This window comes from Saccoglossus kowalevskii, chromosome 3, assembly GCF_978046115.1.
Source record: "Saccoglossus kowalevskii chromosome 3, keSacKowa6.1, whole genome shotgun sequence".
NCBI lineage: Eukaryota > Metazoa > Hemichordata > Enteropneusta > Harrimaniidae > Saccoglossus > Saccoglossus kowalevskii.
The window spans coordinates 32,512,363-32,533,381 of record NC_140643.1 but is presented as its reverse complement, the minus strand read 5'-3'; the positions used below and the strand labels follow the sequence as shown (position 1 = coordinate 32,533,381).

The 21,019-nt window shown below is 34.5% G+C and overlaps 2 protein-coding genes and 1 long non-coding RNA gene across 4 annotated transcripts; 1 reads left to right on the top strand and 2 right to left on the bottom strand.

Moving 5' to 3' along the window:
• Nucleotides 1-437: 437 nt before the first annotated feature.
• Nucleotides 438-20,806, bottom strand: LOC100367824 (mitochondrial intermembrane space import and assembly protein 40). The gene is made up of 3 exons (NM_001184925.1): nucleotides 20,678-20,806; nucleotides 16,093-16,182; nucleotides 438-1,222 (listed from the first exon to the last, which is right to left on the bottom strand). Exons 1-3 carry the CDS (start codon nucleotides 20,697-20,699, stop codon nucleotides 912-914), a joined length of 423 nt encoding a protein of 140 aa, NP_001171854.1. The 5' UTR covers nucleotides 20,700-20,806; the 3' UTR covers nucleotides 438-911.
• On the top strand, nucleotides 17,152-18,698 carry LOC146747834 (uncharacterized). Of its 2 annotated transcripts, none has more exons than XR_014928984.1 (3): nucleotides 17,152-17,484; nucleotides 17,976-18,047; nucleotides 18,273-18,698. It is a non-coding gene; the product is annotated as an uncharacterized LOC146747834 (long non-coding RNA). The 2 variants fall into 2 exon arrangements; XR_014928983.1 differs by having other exon boundaries at nucleotides 17,155-17,484; nucleotides 18,468-18,698.
• LOC146747833 (uncharacterized) lies at nucleotides 18,703-20,299 on the bottom strand. The gene is made up of 3 exons (XM_085497063.1): nucleotides 20,164-20,299; nucleotides 19,181-19,446; nucleotides 18,703-19,052 (listed from the first exon to the last, which is right to left on the bottom strand). The coding sequence occupies exons 2-3, from the start codon at nucleotides 19,260-19,262 to the stop codon at nucleotides 18,724-18,726; spliced, it is 411 nt and encodes a 136-aa protein (XP_085353189.1). The 5' UTR covers nucleotides 19,263-19,446; nucleotides 20,164-20,299; the 3' UTR covers nucleotides 18,703-18,723.
• Nucleotides 20,807-21,019: the final 213 nt, after the last annotated feature.

The window sequence follows — 21,019 nt, the reverse complement described above, 5'->3', positions numbered from 1 at the left end:
ATTTTTTATCCCAAAAATGGATAACATTTTGAATTAGATCATCAAACCAAGAATCTGTATATCTATGACATGATGTATAATGAATACCGTTATATAAAATCTGAACATACTCAGTCAAAGCAAATCAGATATGTGGCTCCAGAACCAAATTCCTTAAAACAAAATGGGCGCCAGTTAGCTATTTTGAATCCGATCCGATTTTCTGAAAAACAAAATCATATGCATTAAGGACCAATAATGTCTAATGTACGTACCAAGTTTGATCGAAATCCATCCATATATGACCAAGCTCTAGTTCCATAATCCATCTGTAAACAGCCAAGATCTGGTTGCGGAAAGCCTGAATTGCTTGATTGCAATGACTTCAGCACAAAATTAGTCATCATTCAGCCATCTTGAATTGGATCGTGAAACAAAATGATGTGCATATGTGTAATATTATGTATTGAGTTTCAATTTAATCGGTCCAGGCATATTTAAAATACAGGTCTGCACGCATACATGTACATGACGAACGGTTGGTGACCTCTATTTTTGTTATTATTGCTGATATATTATAATAATTTCCCATTGTAGAAAAAGAAATGAGAAGTTTCAACGTATACTGTATCTGACATCCTTAAATATTTTATTCAACTTGGAAAATGATTTACCTCGAGAGAAGCTGCTCATATGCAAGTGATAAAAATAATCCATTTCATGAGATGATCTAAACTGGTCATTCATTTCCTATTTTATGTAACTAAAAACCAAATGAGGGATTAACAGCTTCAAAAACAATTGAAATTCTAAATAATTCAAATTAGTTATCATAACGAAGGGATTACAAGTCCAACTAATACAAAAATAACATATATAACTATCCATTACATGATATCATAAAATCATAATAAAAATATTAAATATATATGTTAGCTCCTTGTGTCTCTTGTATTTGAGGTTTGCTCTTCAGTGCCTCCTTGAGCATTCGGTATATCAACAGTATCTTTCTCTTCAACCCCATCATCTTCTTCATCATCTTTATCAGGGTAAAGTTCAGGATACTCCCTCATACAATTTTGCATTGACCGAAACTCCTCTAGGCAATTGGAACCTTTCACTTCAGCATTACTATAGTGAAAACATGAAAATGCTTCCTTGAATTCTTGTCCACATGGGCCTGTAGCCATACCACCAAGACAGGGACAGCTCCAGTTAATTTCTCCATTCGGAAGAATAAGTCCTATTAATAGAAATGATAGAATAATTATAAAACAAACTCTCAAGTACATGAAGCCAATGAACTATATTCTATCCTAGACTACAGACATGAAAAAAAGCCAGATAATTTATAATATTTTTTTTTAGTACTATCCATGTTATTGATATTATTACCAAACGCTTCAGCGCCGTATTAAGAGTTTGATTTTAGGGGTGGGTGATACCAAGGTAGAAAATGGATGCACATATGGGGGAAATTCCTGGAATTGCAAAAGAGGGTGCAGGCCGAAATACAATATATAGTGTTTTCATGTTTCGTCTGATATTTTTGTGGTATTCTGCTGCTGTAAATAATGCAAGATTTGTTCCGAAATTCAGTGTGTTGTGTGCACTCCAGGGTTATTCGTTTTTTGCTCAAAACACCCCTATTTTTTAGTGGCAGAGTCGAATAGTTTCACTCCCACTGGGAAATCTGCAATGTTGCTTGAATGAGAGCTAATGAAACACATTTTCCAGATCGACGAAAGAGTATGCAACAGCCAATTTTAACAGCCTGTCACGCGATTTTACTCTGAATGTCAACATGAAAAGAGGCTCGTCCATTTTACGCGGGAATAATTGGAAGTAGAATATGTGAGGGGTAGTATCAACAGAGATGTGTATACTGGAAAGTAATATATATCCTTCTTTTGCATCGCTGAGCATTTCTGTTTTAGTATACTAGTTTGAAAATGTTGAATTTACATGATTTGCGATGTTTTTTTTACTGAAACTTCCCTATTGATCGAATCCCGGGTTTGAAGGAGAACGGCACACCACGTGATTCATTTGAATACAATGGTTAAGGCAAACATGCCGTGTTACTGCAGTACTCCACTAACTTATGTCGTCAGCGGCCTTCGCTGAGCTGTACGCTACAACTTCACTTGTGATGTTGCTTGTTAGCCGTGGATTGAATGAATCTTGATTACGGGTTAAAATGTTGCTCATTTGGCATTGGTAATCTTTATTTGGATCTGGGTAACGTTGCAACGTCGCCAGCAGAAACCTCCTGGTATTTTGATGTTGATGGTTGCGCCTCCATGGCAATCGCTAATTTTACTGCGGGTGAATCTTCCAAGAGCCCTTCAGGGTTTATAAAACTCAACATACATCAAGTTCTCTCAATCGTAGTATTCCATGTGATGTACACCTAATATGCCAAAAATGTTGCTGAATGATTTTGCCAATGAAAACAAGCCAGTAGGTTGGCGATCCGCTCTGCTCAAAAAAAACAACAAGCAATATGTTTTTGGCTGTTGCCATGGTAGGACATGAACGTCGGAGCTAACGTCGGTTTATAACTAAAACCGGGCAAAAAAAACATTCAGTCATTAGAAGTCATTTTATTTCATTGCTAGGTGACTGCTTAGAAGTACCGTTACTGTTGTTCAAATTTCATTTCACTTGGCAAGTATATTCATGTACCCAAGGGTAAAATATTGTACTTCTAAATATTGTTTATTTCTGTTTCGAAAAAACACTACTCCTGAACGGACTACTTTATTTGTTCTCAGACCTCATTTGCATATGGGGTGTGGAAATACCGATTTTGATTTCAGGGATGAATCAAACTAAACTGCAGTATATATGTAACAATGTGGAATACTTAATTTTCACTGTAAACATTTTCCGCTAAAATAAATTTCCCTCATACTCTATTGAGACTTGACACAGCACAGTGAAAATTGGATTCACATGTAATGCTTGAAAACTTTTCATCGAAAATAAATTAAGTGAAATTCTATGTGACTTCCAACCCTACCACTCGATACACAATGTAAACTACACCCCCAAAACATCCTTTCACAAGTGTATTCTATTTGACTTCAGGAGAAATTGAAAAAAACAAATTATATGACAATGAACTTAATTATAATTTCAGCCTCTAGTTCAGCACTGATTAAATAAACTACCTCGTCTTTATGCCAACTTGAAGTTATTCAATGTCTACATGAGTGACTTCAAAATCTATGTTTCAATTCCAGGAATTTCACTTGCTATTAATTGCATAGGAGTGCCAGTCTTTTATTTTCTATTGTAATGTCAATTTCTTGTGATTACTCGGAACATGAAGCTGTAACCACAGACCGTCTAGGTGCTATAACTAAATCCTGGTGTAAGCACCGGTTAGGCAGGCTTGAACAATGCATGTGAAGCCAGCTGAGAGGTATATCCAATTCTATATATTTCTCATTGTTTGGTAACTATTTGCTGCAAATGCAACAAAAATCAATATAAAAATATTACCCACACAGCACTCTACAGGTTACTTGTTCTATTATCTATTACTTTTCAATAAATCTTTTGGTAGAATAAGTCATTCAAAGTTCATTCATTCAGTCAACCTCAGGTGACTGACCAATAAAGGAAACACGCACGTCAGCAAAACTTGGTCAATCTGAGGTCAATGAAAAAATTAAATAAGAAAAACATGTTGACAAACAACTTTGTGGTTATTTTGCCAAAATAGAATTAGTTTTGAGTGATTACAGTGGGTATGAATGAATTTTCTATACATTTGTTCTAAACTGAACACTTTGCAGGTTTGAACAGTTTGATTGCGGTTAACAATCCTGTATTATGAAATAAAATGAGCCCTGGAACTAGCATGCAGCCAAAGCCCATACATGTATCACCAGAATACCATTTTTTTTTCGATAAACATTCATTTTATGCTTTCTTATATAAACTATGATAAAATTCACAAATAATAAGTAATTTTCCATGCTATTTTTGAATTTTGACCAGTTTTTACATTCAAATCCACAAATAATGAGGGATCTCACAGTAGATGAAAAAAATGATCAGTTAACCATTGAACTTTCTTCTCCATATTTTTTTTAAGGAATGTGGTATGAGGGCGCACTTCAATTACATAAACTATGAGACTGGCATGTCAAGGTTTGTTTATTGACAAGCACCTGTTGATCTGACATGTTTTTCTGTGTACTATAAATTACTTTATATTCATTTGGAATTTATTTTCGTTATTGAATCAGTAAAATTAAAAATCAGTGACAATACCTTTTTTACCTAAATCTCACATTCAACTTCGGGAAAAGTCTAAGAAAATAAACTTTGAAAAAAAAAAACAGCCAAAATGTTGTGTCAGTAAAAATTAATTTCAGCTGAAATGAATTATTTTACGGTAACTTAAAAACTAAAAAGGCTACAAAATATCCGTTTTTGTTTCTAGCTAGACATGTTATTCTTGCAATAAAATGATTACATAAGTATGGGCTTCAGCAAGTAGAACACATTTTTTCTGTGAAACGTTTTTTTTTTTTTTTGAAGGACTAGTTAAGTAGCTTTGTGATGAGTGGCTTTCTTGGTGAGTGACTTTTGTAGTGAGTAATCCTTTATCGCAGTAGCTGGTCTCATCATCAGAGATGAGAATTGATATTTATTGTTTCATGAGCTGGGAATACCATCGTTTAGGAGCTGTTAATATGTCCTTATGATTTGTGCAGTTGCTCTGGCAGGAGCTCTGAAATTGCTCTCCCCCTAGTTTCTTACTTTGACCCCAAATATTTGACCATTTTGTCTTTGCATTACACATTCTTGTCATACTGCTCAGAGACATACTGAAAGTATGATCTTATTGGTGTTGTAGAAGGATAATTGAATATTGTTCATTGAAATTAATAATCCCCAGAACAATTTTCAAATATAGATAAGGAATTATAGTTTGAAACATATGTATTCTCAGCATTGAAATACAATGTATATATATAATTATATAATATATATTACTAACGTGCTACAATACAAAAATTGAAATTGAAAGAAATTGCAATATAAACAAGCAGCCTCTCGGCTGAGATTTCAATTAAAGAACTGAAGATATCATTAGAAAATGAATAATATGTATAGTATAGTATAGTATCAATGCAATCAGAAAATTAAAGATTTTATCACAATATGAACAAATCTGAGAGAGGTCCACATATAGTACATATATATATATACATATATATATACATATATATATATATATATATATATATATATATATATATATAATAGCAAAGCAATCAGACTTATGGTTTTTAACAAGAAGTCGAAAATATCATTTTTTACTAAAAATACCTAGTGCAAACCTGTGTCTAAGAAGATCATACCTGGTGCAAACCTGTGTCTAAGAATATCATACCTGGTGCAAACCTGTGTCTAAAAATATCATATCTGGTGCAAACCTGTGTCTAAGAAGATCATACCTGGTGCAAACCTGTGTCTAAGAATATCATACCTGGTGCAAACTTGTGTCTAAGAATATCATATCTGGTGCAAACCTGTGTCTAAGAATATCATACCTGGTGCAAACCTGCGTCTAAGAATATCATACCTGGTGCAAACCTTTGTTTAAGAATATCATATCTGGTGCAAACCTGTGTCTAAAAATATCATCTGGTACAAACCTGTGTCTGAAAATATTATATCTGGTGCAAACCAGTGTCTAAAAATATCATATCTAGTGCAAACCAGTGTCTAAAAATATCATACCTGGTGCAAACCTGCGTCTAAGAATATCATACCTGGTGCAAACCTGCGTCTAAGAATATCATACCTGGTGCAAACCTTTGTTTAAGAATATCATATCTAGTGCAAACCTGTGTCTAAGAATATCATACCTGGTGCAAACCAGTGTCTAAGAATATCATATGTGGTACAAACCTTTGTTTAAGAATATCATATCTAGTGCAAACCTGTGTCTAAAAATATATCTGGTGCAAACCTGTGTCTAAAAATATCATATCTGGTACAAACCTGTGTCTAAGAATATCATATGTGGTGCAAACCTGTGTCTGAAAATATCATATCTGGTGCAAACCTGTGTCTAAAAATATCATCTGGTGCAAACCTGTGTCTGAAAATATCATTTCTGGTACAAACCTGTGTCTGAAAATATCATATCTGGTGCAAACCTGTGTCTAAAAATATCATATCTGGTGCAAACCTGTGTCTAAAAATATCATTTCTGGTACAAACCTGTGTCTAAGAATATCATATCTGGTGCAAACCTGTGTCTGAAAATATCATATCTGGTGCAAACCTGTGTCTGAAAATATCATATCTGGTGCAAACCTGTGTCTAAAAATATCATATCTGGTGCAAACCTTTGTCTGAAAATATCATATCTGGTACAAACCTGTGTCTGAAAATATCATATCTGGTGCAAACCTGTGTCTGAAAATATATCTGGTGCAAACCTTTGTCTGAAAATATCATATCTGGTACAAACCTGTGTCTGAAAATATCATATCTGGTGCAAACCTTTGTCTGAAAATATCATATCTGGTGCAAACCTGTGTCTGAAAATATTATATCTGGTGCAAACCTGTGTCTTAAAATATCATATCTGGTGCAAACCCGTGTCTAAAAATATCATCTGGTGCAAACCTGTGTCTGAAAATATCATATCTGGTACAAATCTGTGTCTGAAAATATCATATCTGGTGCAAACCTGTGTCTAAAAATATCATATCTGGTGCAAACCTGTGTCTAAAAATATCATTTCTGGTACAAACCTGTGTCTAAGAATATCATATCTGGTGCAAACCTGTGTCTGAAAATATCATATCTGGTGCAAACCTGTGTCTAAAAATATCATATCTGGTGCAAACCTTTGTCTGAAAATATCATATCTGGTACAAACCTGTGTCTGAAAATATCATATCTGGTGCAAACCTGTGTCTGAAAATATATCTGGTGCAAACCTGTGTCTAAAAATATCATATCTGGTGCAAACCTTTGTCTGAAAATATCATATCTGGTACAAACCTGTGTCTGAAAATATCATATCTGGTGCAAACCTGTTTCTAAAAATATCATATCTGGTGCAAACCTGTGTCTAAAAATATCATATCTGGTACAAACCTGTGTCTAAGAATATCATATCTGGTACAAACCTGTGTCTAAGAATATCATATCTGGTACAAACCTGTGTCTAAGAATATCATATCTGGTGCAAACCTGTGTCTAAAAATATCATATCTGGTGCAAACCTGTGTCTAAAAATATCATATCTGGTGCAAACCTGTGTCTAAAAATATCATATATGGTGCAAACCTGTGTCTGAAAATATCATATCTGGTGCAAACCTGTGTCTAAAAATATCATATCTGGCACAAACCTGTGTCTAAGAATATCATATATGGTACAAACCTGTGTCTAAGAATATATCTGGTGCAAACCTGTGTCTAACAATATCATATCTGGTGCAAACCTGTGTCTAAAAATATCATATCTGGTGCAAACCTGTGTCTAAAAATATCATATCTGGTGCAAACCAGTGTCTAAAAATATCATATCTGGTACAAACCTGTGTCTAAAAATATCATATCTGGTACAAACCTGTGTCTAAGAATATAATATCTGGTACAAACCTGTGTCTAAAAATATCATAGCTGGTGCAAACCTGTGTCTGAAAATATCATATCTGGTGCAAACCTGTGTCTATGAATATCATATCTGGTGCAAACCTGTGTCTAAAAATATCATATCCGGTGCAAACCTGTGTCTGAAAATATCATATCTGGTGCAAACCAGTGTCTAATAATATCATATCTGGTACAAACCTGTGTCTAAGAATATCATATCTGGTGCAAACCTGTGTCTAAAAATATCATGTATGGTGCAAACCTGTGTCTGAAAATATATCTGATGCAAACCTGTGCCTTAGAATATTATATCTGGTGCAAACCTGTGTCTAAAAATATCATATCTGGTGCAAACCTGTGTCTCAGAATATCATATCTGGTGCAAACCTGTGTCTAAGAATATCATATCTGGTGCAAACCTGTGTCTAAGAATATCATATCTGGTGCAAACCAGTGTCTGAAAATATCATATCTGGTGCAAACCTTTGTCTAGGAATATCATACCTGGTGCAAACCTTTGTCTAAGAATATCATACCTGGTGCAAACCTGTGTCTAAGAATATCATACCTGGTGCAAACCTGTGTCTAAAAATATCATATCTAGTGCAAACCTGTGTCTGAAAATATATCTGGTGCATACCTGTGTCTAAGAATATCATATCTGGTGCAAACCTGTGTCTATGAATATCATATCTGGTGCAAACCTGTGTCTAAAAATATCATATTTGGTGCAAACTTGTGTCTGAAAATATCATATCTGGTGCAAACCTGTGTCTAAGAATATCATATCTGGTACAAACCTGTGCTAGATATTAAACACAAAAATCAAAGTGTTTCTTTCAGTCTTTTGTATTCAAATACAGATCAACCCGAGGTTCAAAGTTGCCACTTATCCCCCGGGGACCCTGGGGATCAAACAACGCTCCGGGATCGTTAATTTTTAGAGGAAACACTTTTTTACTGCTTAAAATGGTGAGCTTTTAATATTTGGGCCTATTAAAAAAAAAAAAAAAAAAAAAAAAAAAAAACGCAATCCGATATTTGGTGTTCAGTTGGTGTTGCTGGGAAGATTCACTAAGAAAAATATATTTGAGAAAGATTTCATGTTGTACAGCAGCAAGGAAGTGTGCGGCTCAAAAAATATATTTATGACTTTAAAGTTCAATCAGTAATTCGATAAGAGGGCACCAGTGCTGCGCCTCTGTTCCCCGGTTTAGAAAAAAACCTGTACTGGTAAGTACATTTTGTGTACACTGTAAGGGAAGTAAATTTCCCATGCTTCTGGTCAAGATAAATAGTTTGCATCACAGTTTGTAACCACGAGGTTGACTGTAATATACTCATGTAATAAACAGATGTCACTCCAGTACTGCGGTGGTGTCATTTTCATTATGTTAAGGTTATTTTTATTAACTGTTATGTTACACACTTTTTACACTATTTTACGCTTGTGTAATATTGATAAATTAGAACTACTATTTTTTCTTTTTTGGTGGATGTGTTAGTCCTAAGGGTCGTTGGAACGTGATGTTCCATGTTATACAACAGGTAAGGGGCATTGTGTAACGCTCTGTAAATCATCAAAAAATTGATATGTGGCACTGGAATGAAGAATGTAATCACTGTATACAGTAACATCTGAGTTGAGCTGTACTATGTAGGAACGGTTATGGTATGCGACTCCCAAAAATGTCATCATAAACTCAAACTGCTTTTACATCTTGCGGATTGAAATCTTCGATCTATCACTGGCAGTTTTTGCCCATATACATGTACTAGGGTACTGTGATATACATGGTTATCCTTTATGACTAAGTATTCTAAAATAAAAAGGGTTATTTCTATAAAGCTATAAATGGGGGTACACAATTTTGAATTTTCTTAAAAAATAGTCACTAACATTATGTTATTCTAAAATTTTTCGTTATTTTTTTAAATACTAATTTGAGTTTATCAAATCGATCGATGAGAGCTTGCTTAAATATCTCGATGATTTTCTTCATCATGACTTGAAACAACCAATGTATTTTCTGATGTATTATAATTGTGTATTAGTGTCTTTATCATTTTATTTTTTATTTATTTGCATACGTACATATATTTATTCCGAATCCGAACTATTTACTTCTGCGTTGTTGGGACATTGCTTAATTAGGGAGATGAGAACAGCCCCCCCCCCCCCCCCCAACGGCCAGTTCAAAGTATTCTTTCAAAATGGCCGAGTTCCATTTTGTGGTTAGTTTTGATTCGTTTGTGACTTGTTTGTGTAGTTTTTGTTCCATTTGGCTCATTTTCAGCTCTTTTTGGAGTTATTTAATAATATGGGTTTTTATGGCTTGGGAAAGGAAATCATTGGTCCATAAAATACCATGTTATGGTAAAATATGGTTTGGGGAATACACGTTTATTTTATCATAACCTCAGGACCACAAAATATGGTACTTTATGGTTTCAGAAGGAATAAGTATTCTGCCAGACAATATGGGTTTTTATGGCTTGGGAAAGGAAATCATTGGACCATAAAATACCATGTTATGGTAAAATATGGCTTCAGGTTTTTATTTGAGAAAATATAATTACCTAAATGCGACGATCAAATTCTGTTAAACTCTGAATTATTTTGAAACTCAAAATGATGTCAACAGATTTAGCATTTACATGTACTGCCCGTGTAGTAACCTTTTTACATGTATGGGCTAAAACAGCTGTCATTTTGAAAATGTTAATGATCTTCATTTGTTTATAGACTAGCGGCACTAGAAGAATTTGTTTATCAAAAGAAATGAACATTTCTACAGTTTGACCACTGATATATTTTGGCTAAAGAAAAACTAAGTATAAATATGATAAACAAAAACGTCTGGACAGATAGAAGCAAAAATATGTCATTAGTCCAAACAGATTTGCACCTGTGTATCAAATTTTAATGAAATCTTGATGGTATAGTAACACATGGTTTAGTGAACTCTGACACCATATATTACCATAACATTTTTAATCTGAAGCCATAATATACCATTTCACAATCAAGTATCATAACATAGTTGAACTCTGGTGACCTTGCCCTTTGTTATATAATATAATTCCCTTTATCATAGTTTGTTTCAATATAAATATGCATTGTCATAATTAATTTTGAATACAAACAAGTTTTGGGGTTGAACCAACAGTGGGGAATCAGTCTAACGAATGTTCTTAAAAGATGTAAATATCTTACAAAAACATTGGTGCCTTATTTTAAGAAACATAATTTCCAGCTTTATTCAAAGTAATTCAGATATTTTAGAATAAAAACAAATGTCTCATTGCAAAAAAAAAGTGCTGCATTTAGATGTGAATAGATTCATAAAACATGCAAGATAACAGAACAAGCAGCCTCTTGGCTGAGATAGCTCCGCTGTTAGCAATGCACATTTCGATTAAAGAACAGAAGATATCATTAGAAAATGAACAATATGCATAGTATCAATGCAATGGGACTTGCTGTTTTCAACAAGAATTCAAAAATATCATTTTTGACCATAAATGATTGTGGTTTTTAACAAGAAGAAAACATCACTTTTTACCAAAAACGACAAAAATATTCATCAAAATTAGAGAATTGAAGATATGAAATGAACAAATTTGAGAGTGGTCCATATGTAGTAACTATATATGTAATATCAAAGCAATTGGACTTGCAGTTTCTAACAAGAAGTTGAAAATATCACTTTTTACCAAAAATGACAAAAATATTCACCAAAATTAGAAAATTAAAGATATCATTATGAAATGAACAAATTTGAGAGTGGTCCACATGTAGTACCTATATATGTAATATCAAAGCAATTGAACTTGTGGTTTTTAACAAGCAGTCGAAAGTATCACTTTTTACCAAAAATGACAAAAATATTCACCAAATTTAGAGAATTAAAGATATCATTACAAAATTAACAAATCTGAGAGAGGTCCACATGTAGTACCTATATATGTAATATCAAAGCAATTGGACTTGTGGTTTTTCAAAAGAATTCGAAAATATCACTTTTTAACAAAAATGACAATAATATTCACCAAAATTAGAAAATTAAAGATATCATTATGAAATGAACAAATTTGAGAGTGGTCCACATGTAGTACCTATATACGTAATATCAAAGCAATTGGACTTGCGGTTTCTAACAAGAAGTTGAAAATATCACTTTTTACCAAAAATGACAAAAATATTCACCAAAATTAGAGAATTGAAGATATGATCATGAAATGAACAAATCTGAGAGAGATCTACCCAAGGTACATATACACCAAGTATCAAAGCATTCAGACTTGTAGTTTTCAAGAAGAAGTCGAAAATTTAAAACATTGACACGGACGACGGACACCGGACAATCACTCATATGATAAGCTCCGCTCGACAAAGTTGACAGCGGAGCTAAAAATTTAGCTGGCTTTAGTCCAAGTATTTTGTACAGGTGTCTGTCAAAAATTAATGATTCACTGAGACAAATATGAACTGCCTCATTGTGTGATTTTCTGACATCTTGTTTTCTGTAAAGATTTTATTGGTAGGTTTGCAAATGTGTATCAGACTGTGCAATCTCTCCATGAGTTGGTTTTGAAACCCAGTATGGGATTCTGAGATACATTACCAAGGATATTATTACAAGATAAATCATTTGCTTCATTGAACACATACAACAATGCATATTTCCACTCAGATCAGTGACCTTTGATGTGTATCACCAGTGATCAGTCAAGTAGAAACAGTCAAAATATTTTATCAGATTTTCTCAATTTGTGCATGATGTTTTCATACAGGACATCTGTTGTTCAAACTCAGGGAAGACTTTATACTGATGAATAAGGTGACCAAGTTTGATAAAGTTTGGAATAGAATTAGTAAAGTTATTATGCACACAATAACAATTATTAACGACGACGACGACAACGCCGGACAAAATTTTTCCCTTAATATACCTTTCCCTTCCATCTTTGATGGTACGGGCAAGGTAATAAAATGCCATAAATTACCATATTCAATCCAAGTGTAACAAATTTTACCATAAAAAAACCATAATGTCCATAATAGCCAATACCATAATAAACCATAAATCCATACCAACAGCAATATGGCCCAATCCATAAAAAGCCATGTGTGATTTTTTAGTGATGACTAGAAAAATACCTTTCGTGTATTTCATAAAAGTAGTATAATACATAAAGGATATCATAATAGATATAATGCATACAAGAAGTTGTAAGAATATTCCATAATCTAAAGTTCGGGAGATGTAAAACCAAAAGAGACAATGTGCAAAAATGGCAATGGTATTTTAAGGTATCAGGCAAAAATGCCCTCTATTTTCACAAGGTTTTTATGGTGTCGGCAGGATAACACAAAATATATATTGGCTAAAAGAGGGTTAATTTCAACAAGCAGCCTGTCTGCTGAGATAGCTACGCTGTTAGCAATGCACATTTCAATTAAAGAACTGAAGATATCATTAGAAAATGAACAATATGTATAGTATCAATGCAATGAGACTTGCTGTTTACAACAAAAATTCGAAAATATCACTTTTTACCAAAAAAGGACAAAAATATTCATCATAAGCCATCAATGGCACATTCCCCGTTAGTTATCAAATTTAAGATATATAGTTTTGTTTATAGTAATATACATGTAGCTGGAATATAACCATGTCAGCAATATGATTTTTTAACATTAAAATGATTGACATTTCTATCTGATCGTCAAACAAGTACTTGTCCATATTGAGAGATATTGCTCTGGAACAGCATTCAAAATCAGCCATTTTGAATACATGTATATATATAACATGATGTATAACGAATATATAATTTTTGAATATAATCAGTCAAAGCATTTAAGAGATATGGTTCTAGAAGCCCAATCATTAAAACAAAATGGCCGCCAGTCAGCCATTTTGAATCCAATCTGAAAAAATAAAATGACGTGCATCAGGAACCTGTAATGTCTAATGTATGTTATAATTTTGAACGAAATCCATCCATAAATGCCAGAAACGCTTGATATATGATGATTTTTTAGCACAAAAATGGCCACCATTCAGCTATTTTTAATAGAATCGTCAAATCAATATATCTGTATATCTATGACATGATCTATAATGAATATTAAAAATTTGAACATAATCAGTCAAAGCAAGTCAGAGATATGCATCTTGAATTTTCAAGGTGAATGTTCCGGCGAAGCACTCGACTATCACCTTGAAGTATTTCATTAGGATTATGTGTATGTGACAATGCCCTCTCAGTTTAGAATCAGTTTAACAACAGCCAATCATATAACTTCTTTCTTCAACGCGCTTGGCCAAGCTATCAAAATCTTCGAGGCGGAGCTAAGTCACTAAACGCTCCACGTTGCTATTTAAGATGCGTAGCACTCTACCATGTATTTCTATGGACTCTGCGCGAGCTGCTGTGCACTGATCAAAAAGCCGATGAAAATAGCTAAAATCGAGAAAACAGCACAAACTTAACTTTGAAGAACTCCAATCAAATTTAAATATGTTGCATATGTAGGGGGTGACAACAACCATCCCAAAATACCGTTTTCTGGAAAATTTATTGGCCTTTGTTTCACCATGATGGTTGCCAGGCGGTGAAAATGCCTGACCCGAGAATAAGTGTCGCTGAGCACAGCTAAAGCTGTGTTGGCTTGGATGTTGAGGTGATACAGCGACAATATCCATACATCATGCAACTCACTGATATTCAGACCAAAGCTATTCAAGCTTTACTTAATAATAGTGGTAATAGTGTTGTCACCACTGTTGACTATTATAGAAGAGTAGGTGTTATACCCCAAAGCTCGTGATATCACTACAACACATATCGGCAGTAATGAAGCCGAAAATATCAGAAATGCAGAGCTCCAAGCGCTTTCTGGCAGTCTTTGTAACAAAGCTTTCTATTGGTTGGTAAACTTTCTATCGTGCAACCACGTGACATATACGGTTATGAATGGTATTACCGCACGGTGTTGTAGAGGGAGGAATGTCCGAACGGAACAACACCGTGCAAGCGGACGATGGAGATATGGCACTAGAACCACAGTCATTGAAACAAAATGGCCGCCAGTCAGCCATTTTGAATCTTATCTGGAAAAAAAAAAAAGATGTACATCAAGGTCCTATAATGTCTAACGTATATACCAATTTTGAACAAAATCCATCTGTAAACAGCCGGAAAATGCTTGATTTCAATGATTTTGATGATTCGGCCATCTTGAATCAGATTGTGAAACAAATTGACGTGCATATGTATAATATCATGTATGTGTGAAGTTTGATTGTGATTGGTCCAGGCATTTCTAAGATACAGGTCCGCATGCACGCATGGACACACGGAGGTCAAAACATAAGTCGCCGTTTTCGGACTACGTCCGAACAGAGACTAAAAATTAGATAATAGAAGATATCATCACGAAATGAACAAATCTGAGAGAGGTCCACATATAGCACCTATATATGTAATATCAAAGCAATTTGACTTGTGGTTTTTTAAAAGAATTCGAAAATATCACTTTTTAACAAAAATGACAAGAATATTCATCAAAATTAGAGAATTAAAGATATCATCATGAAATGAACAAATCTAAGAGAGGCCTACCCAAGGTACATATACACCAAGTATCAAAGCATTCAGGCTTAAGTAAAACATTGTCACTGATGACAGACGATGACAAGCTTCGCTCGACAACATCAGCAGCAGAGTTTATAAAGCCAATGACATACCGCTATCTGGTAAATTACAGGCATGTACGCACAGACTGACAGATATCTGCTCGACATTACCTTCTTTACTCTTAACCTTTTCACCACAAGTTCCCTATTTACATCACAAATTCAAAAATAGTCATGTTTGCACTTTCTTTTCTTTTTACACATCTACACTTTTTCTGAAGAAAGTTGGGACAAAAATAGGCAAATTTTTTGGGTAAAAACTGATTCAAATTGTGTTTTTTGAGTCCAAAATTAGGGTTCACTTCCAGAAATATTGGAAAATATAAGAAACAAATTCAGAAAAATTTTGGGCGAGAAAGTATGGTGATGAAAAGGTGCACGATGTGTTCAAATTTTGTGTTAATAAACATGGCATTTTACATGCGCTGTGTCGCTATGAATCCCATATTAAACATGAGACGGTTATGACTACTCTAACGCTTTATATGTTAAACATATACTGTGGAGTACTTTATTTTCACTGGAAATAATTTTCGCTGAAAAGGCATTTTAGGCGTTATGTATGGAATTTATTTTCAGTGATTTTTGATGAGTTTAATGTGAAATATAGGAAAAAAAGTAAATTTGCTGGTTTTTATTTTCACGGACTTATCCCTTCAGCGAAAATAGCGAAAATAAATTCCAAGCGAAAATAAAGTATTCTACAGTATATGGAATCTGAAAAGAGTACAGGGGGAAATATTTGTGTCACATTTTCTCACCTGGCTCATCATCATCATCTTCAAAGTCAACGTTAGCTGTACTTGGTTCTTCATGGTCTTCTTGTGTAACAAATATAATTCTATCTTTACCTGAAAGTTGCCAATACTACATAATTTGTATTTATAGAAAACCATGACAACACATAGTCCCAGTTGTTTATAAGCTGATTACTGCAATTTTGGGTTGTCTGCACTTTCGTATCTCAAACTTAAACACTAAAACCTCATCTACAAGTAGAACATATCTGAAAAACAATACTTGCAAAGTGCAAACTACTGTTTTGACAACATGTATAGATGGACCACTAACTGTATAACAATTAAACAATAAGAAATATTGATTACAGTAAATCTTTAATCTTCAGCTCTATGGAGGGATGGGTGATCTGCATATGAAGAAATATTGGAAATTGGATCACATCACCACATGTAACCCTTTTCATCCCCTCCGGGAGATGTTGTGTGTTAATAAATAAATGAGCATACCCTATTATGGATCGCATTATTGTACACATCGCACTAAACAAATTTTACTGCTGATAGTGCAATAATTGTAAAAAAACACAATAATTGTGAAAAACACAGTATGTGCCATGTATTCAATCACTGTGGACCATTCATTGAGTCAGGGTCATCCGATTACATAGGCGTTGACATTGCACCATCACATGGGTGAAATGATTTAGGTATGACTACGAATCTGGATTGAACACATGGAGTCCCTCGGTGTTGAGGAACTTTGGTTAAAACTATCTACTTGGGATTCAATACCCCCCCCCCCATAGTTCCATGATTCTCTCGAACTGTGTCTCACCAGCAAAAATCCAATTACACCACAATACTATACGTATGTGTGTAGGGAGTTTCTAAAGGACCGACCCTAACCCTAACCACAGTCCCTCTATCACCGGTCTCGAAACGGCCGCTGTCCTATTGTCCTATTGCGCGTAGCGGGTAAATAAACCATTGACACCTATACGTAATCCGCAGTTGACGCAACTTGTCAGGGGTCATCTTCAAGTTGACCCGCATATCATTACCATTAATGATTTACCCGACATGCTTTGCGAAAAAAATTTGTGCGGTTGCGCAGAAGTTTTCAGAACCAGAATCAAAACATTGGAAGTCGATTTTTGAGCAGCATGTCGTGGAAGTACGGAAATGATTTTGTTGGCTTCGAGGACGAAGATATCGAATGGGATTTTGTGATGGGACAGGAAGACTTTTTCCCCTCTAATGCTGCCGATGTTCCAGACGATATGAAAGTACATGTACGCGAATCTGCTAAACGGAGAAATTTCGTCTACGTCTGCCCGACTTGCGACAAGCAGTACAAAAGTTTAAGTGGCTTCAAGGGGCACATGAAAAATGTTCATGATACAAACGTCAAAGGTATGTCCGTTACTATTGCTGTATGATCGAGGGGAATTAGTAAATGTTTGGTCTAAATGTTGTTCGAATTTTTTTTCATATTTTTAGCACAGTTGCATCAGGCAGCTGGTTGCATCTCCAACGATTATTAGTTGTCTGAGATTGCATGTACTTCCGTTTCACGGCGCTCCTGTGACAATATCTTGGGCAAGGAGGAGGCAATAAATTTGAGTACAATAATTATACGAAAAAGAGCCTATTGCTTTTTATTTGGGTCGGCAGACTCGCCGTGTATGAATCAAACTGGGCAGACACGATAACATGAAGTCGACATCACTACCAACTTGTCGCCTCTTGTGAAAGTGTGAATGAGTATTGTTGACCGAAAATCCTCACGATGTCTTGACGAATATGAAAATATGAATGATTTATTATGAATATATTTATTTATAAGTTTTAGTTTCTATCTATGGTAATCTGTATACTTCATGGTTATATTACATTGTTTTCAGTTCCTGAACACTAGCAAACTGGCAATATACAATCTGTGAAAAGAAGGTCCAGTGAAGAACACAGCAGATCAGGTAGACATTTTTTTTATTACAGGTTTAATCTCCATAGAGCCACGTTATAATTTTTTTTAAGATAGGCTCAAAGAATTTTTTTGTGGGCCTGATTATTTATGAATATGAATTATTACTAGCCATCTAGTATCCATGAAGGAAGAGCATTGTAATATCCTAAAATAAAAATATAGTAATTTAAAAAATGCAATTACCATGTGCAATAATTAAGTTTTTCCGTTTCAGGTTTTACCAGACCCAGCAGTGTATAACAAATTGTTGTTGCAAAGGCCTTACACCACAAGATGGTTTGGCATGCTTTTTTTAATATGTGGGTAGACAGAAAAACCACAGATGACATAATTAATGTATTTATGGATTTTCGGCCCAGTGACACAGATATAGATGAACTGTTCAGAACATGCATTTTTAACTTTGCAGTGTTGGCAAGAACCCGAAGGGACACCATGGACTACCAGTCTGAAACAGTTGAAGCAGCAAGCACAAGTGAACTAAGTATTGAGGAAGAGCAGGCACTCAGATATTTTGCTGATTACATTCCCTACAACTTAAAGAAAATGGCAATGAAAGCACAAAAGCAAAATTAATTAAAATTTGTATTTATTTATTTATAACTTATTTACATCTAACAATAAATACAAAAAACAGCAATATATTAGTATATCTTGTTTTTTTACTATTTTACATTGTTTTCAAAAACAGAAATACTAACACTTCTGTTTGGAAAGAGAAGAGGAGGAGTATCATCTACTATATGCTGTAAGGGCCTTCTCTTGTGTCTCCCTGTATTGCCTGTGATGCACTGCATGTGATAAGATTTTTGAAGTCTGATGACATTCTCTTGATACCCAAAAGCCATAACTGTTGGGTGGTTATTTGCTCCTCCTCCTCTGTGCCGATGCTTACTGAAGTGGGCTTGTAGTGGGTCTTGACGGAACCTCTCACTCAATATAAAATCCACTCCATGGTTTAGTAGGTATTTAGATACTTCTACAAAAGAATGCACTGGGAAAAACAAAACAAAAATAACTCGTAAGATAAATTTTAAATTACTAGCATATTACCAATTTCTGGAAAACTTTACAGTGAATAACAATTTCACATAAAATAAAAATAAGTGCGACTCAACTCACCAGTCATTTTCAATTCATCAACCGTTTGTTTACTAAGACACATAGCATTTCCAGCACTTTGGGAATATAATAACTTCCACATTTAATTCTTACATGTTGCATTGTAGCATCATTAGCAATGGTAACATGCGATTGTGAAAAGTCATCACATTCACTGGATTTTTTTTCAAATTGCTTGTAGTAACTCTTGGGCCTCCGAAAACTGTTCTTCTTACGAGGCATGGTTGTTAAGAGCTTGTATGGCTTCAACAGCTGCACGTTCTCGTCTGACAATATAAAAATAAAATAAAAATGTAAACAAAGATATTTCACCGAATATAACGAAACAGCAGATACCCAAATATACCTTAACCCCACAACTCATTTGTTAATCTTCATAACAACCAGTATTGGGTATTATTATCTACACCGGATTTGTATTATTCTCAAAAAAGGAACCGAAACGAGAAACTCTCGTTGATGTATTTACGCACAGTTCGGTATCTAAAATGGCGTCGAGTTGAACCACGAGTTTCGAAAAACACACACAGAAAATCTATTTTTCGGGACACAAAAAAAATGTTGGCAGCACAGAACATCTTTTACCGTGAATGGCACCTTCAACAGCACATAAAATAATGAATTTAGTGATCATAACGTGAGAATATCTGATTTAAAAAACACGACCCATTATCGCAACAATCGACTATTCTCAGGATGTTTGGTCGTATGTGAATAACCAAGATCACACAGTTTTCAAGAATTCGACAAAAAATAATACGATATAAACACTCCCACTCGAAGCAAATACACTTCCACCCGCCAAAACGATGCGAGTTGAAGATTTTGCTAGCATATCAAGCGAGAAAAGGGAACCGAAAAACTACCGACATGTTTTGAGCGATGAACTTTTTGACAAAATGGAGGTCAGAAAATCGAGGTCAAATTTTCAAGATCGAAAAAACTACGAAATATTCGAAATGAAAGAATGGATAATAACTTACCTGTTAACTAATGGTATTTCGCTTCGGTAATAACAAAAAGTTGTTAAATATATGAAATTTTACAGCTAAGAGCAAGGAATAAAATACGGAGCCCTCGATCATACGTTGTCCAAAATGGAAAGCGACGCTATACTGTCACGTGACTATGCGACGCCAACAACCGCTACACGCACTCACTGGATGTTTATTGCTAATCCCCCCTAAGACAATAGGCGTTTCGAGACCGGTGATAGAGGGACTGTGCCCTAACACTTCATCCCAAATAACTATAAGAGTCCTGAAGTGGGACATGTACAAATGAAATGGGGGAGATATGTGCCACCTTAAAAATATTAGGAAGATTCGACTTTTTACCTTTTTTTCTCTAATTACTAATTAATCAGTTTCTTAATAATACAAAAATACCATAAATTCATAACTATTTCACAGTGATTCAGGTTATAAGCCATAGACGTATACTGCACAAACACAATTCATTCTGACATTATTTCATCAGTATTAAAAAAAAAATTACCTTCTTCTCTGCAATACGACATGTTTTAAGCTCTGTAAGTCAAATATCTTTACTTGAAATCAAATGTGGACGGGTTTTAGTACAGGAATCAGTAAACTCAAAATCTCACATGGTCGGTCAAATCACCATGATGCAAGAGTTGAAAGGTCATATAGCAACACGTGATACTGCTACTAGTGGAGTAGACCATTATAAATTGGGGGTGAACAGTTTTAAGAAAACAGTATAAATAATTTCTGGAATTAGGGTGATTTTAGGTTCTATACTATCTTGAGTTTCGGAGTGGTACTAACAATAAGCAACGATTTATGAAAATATTACAATCTCAGTCTCATTTGACAT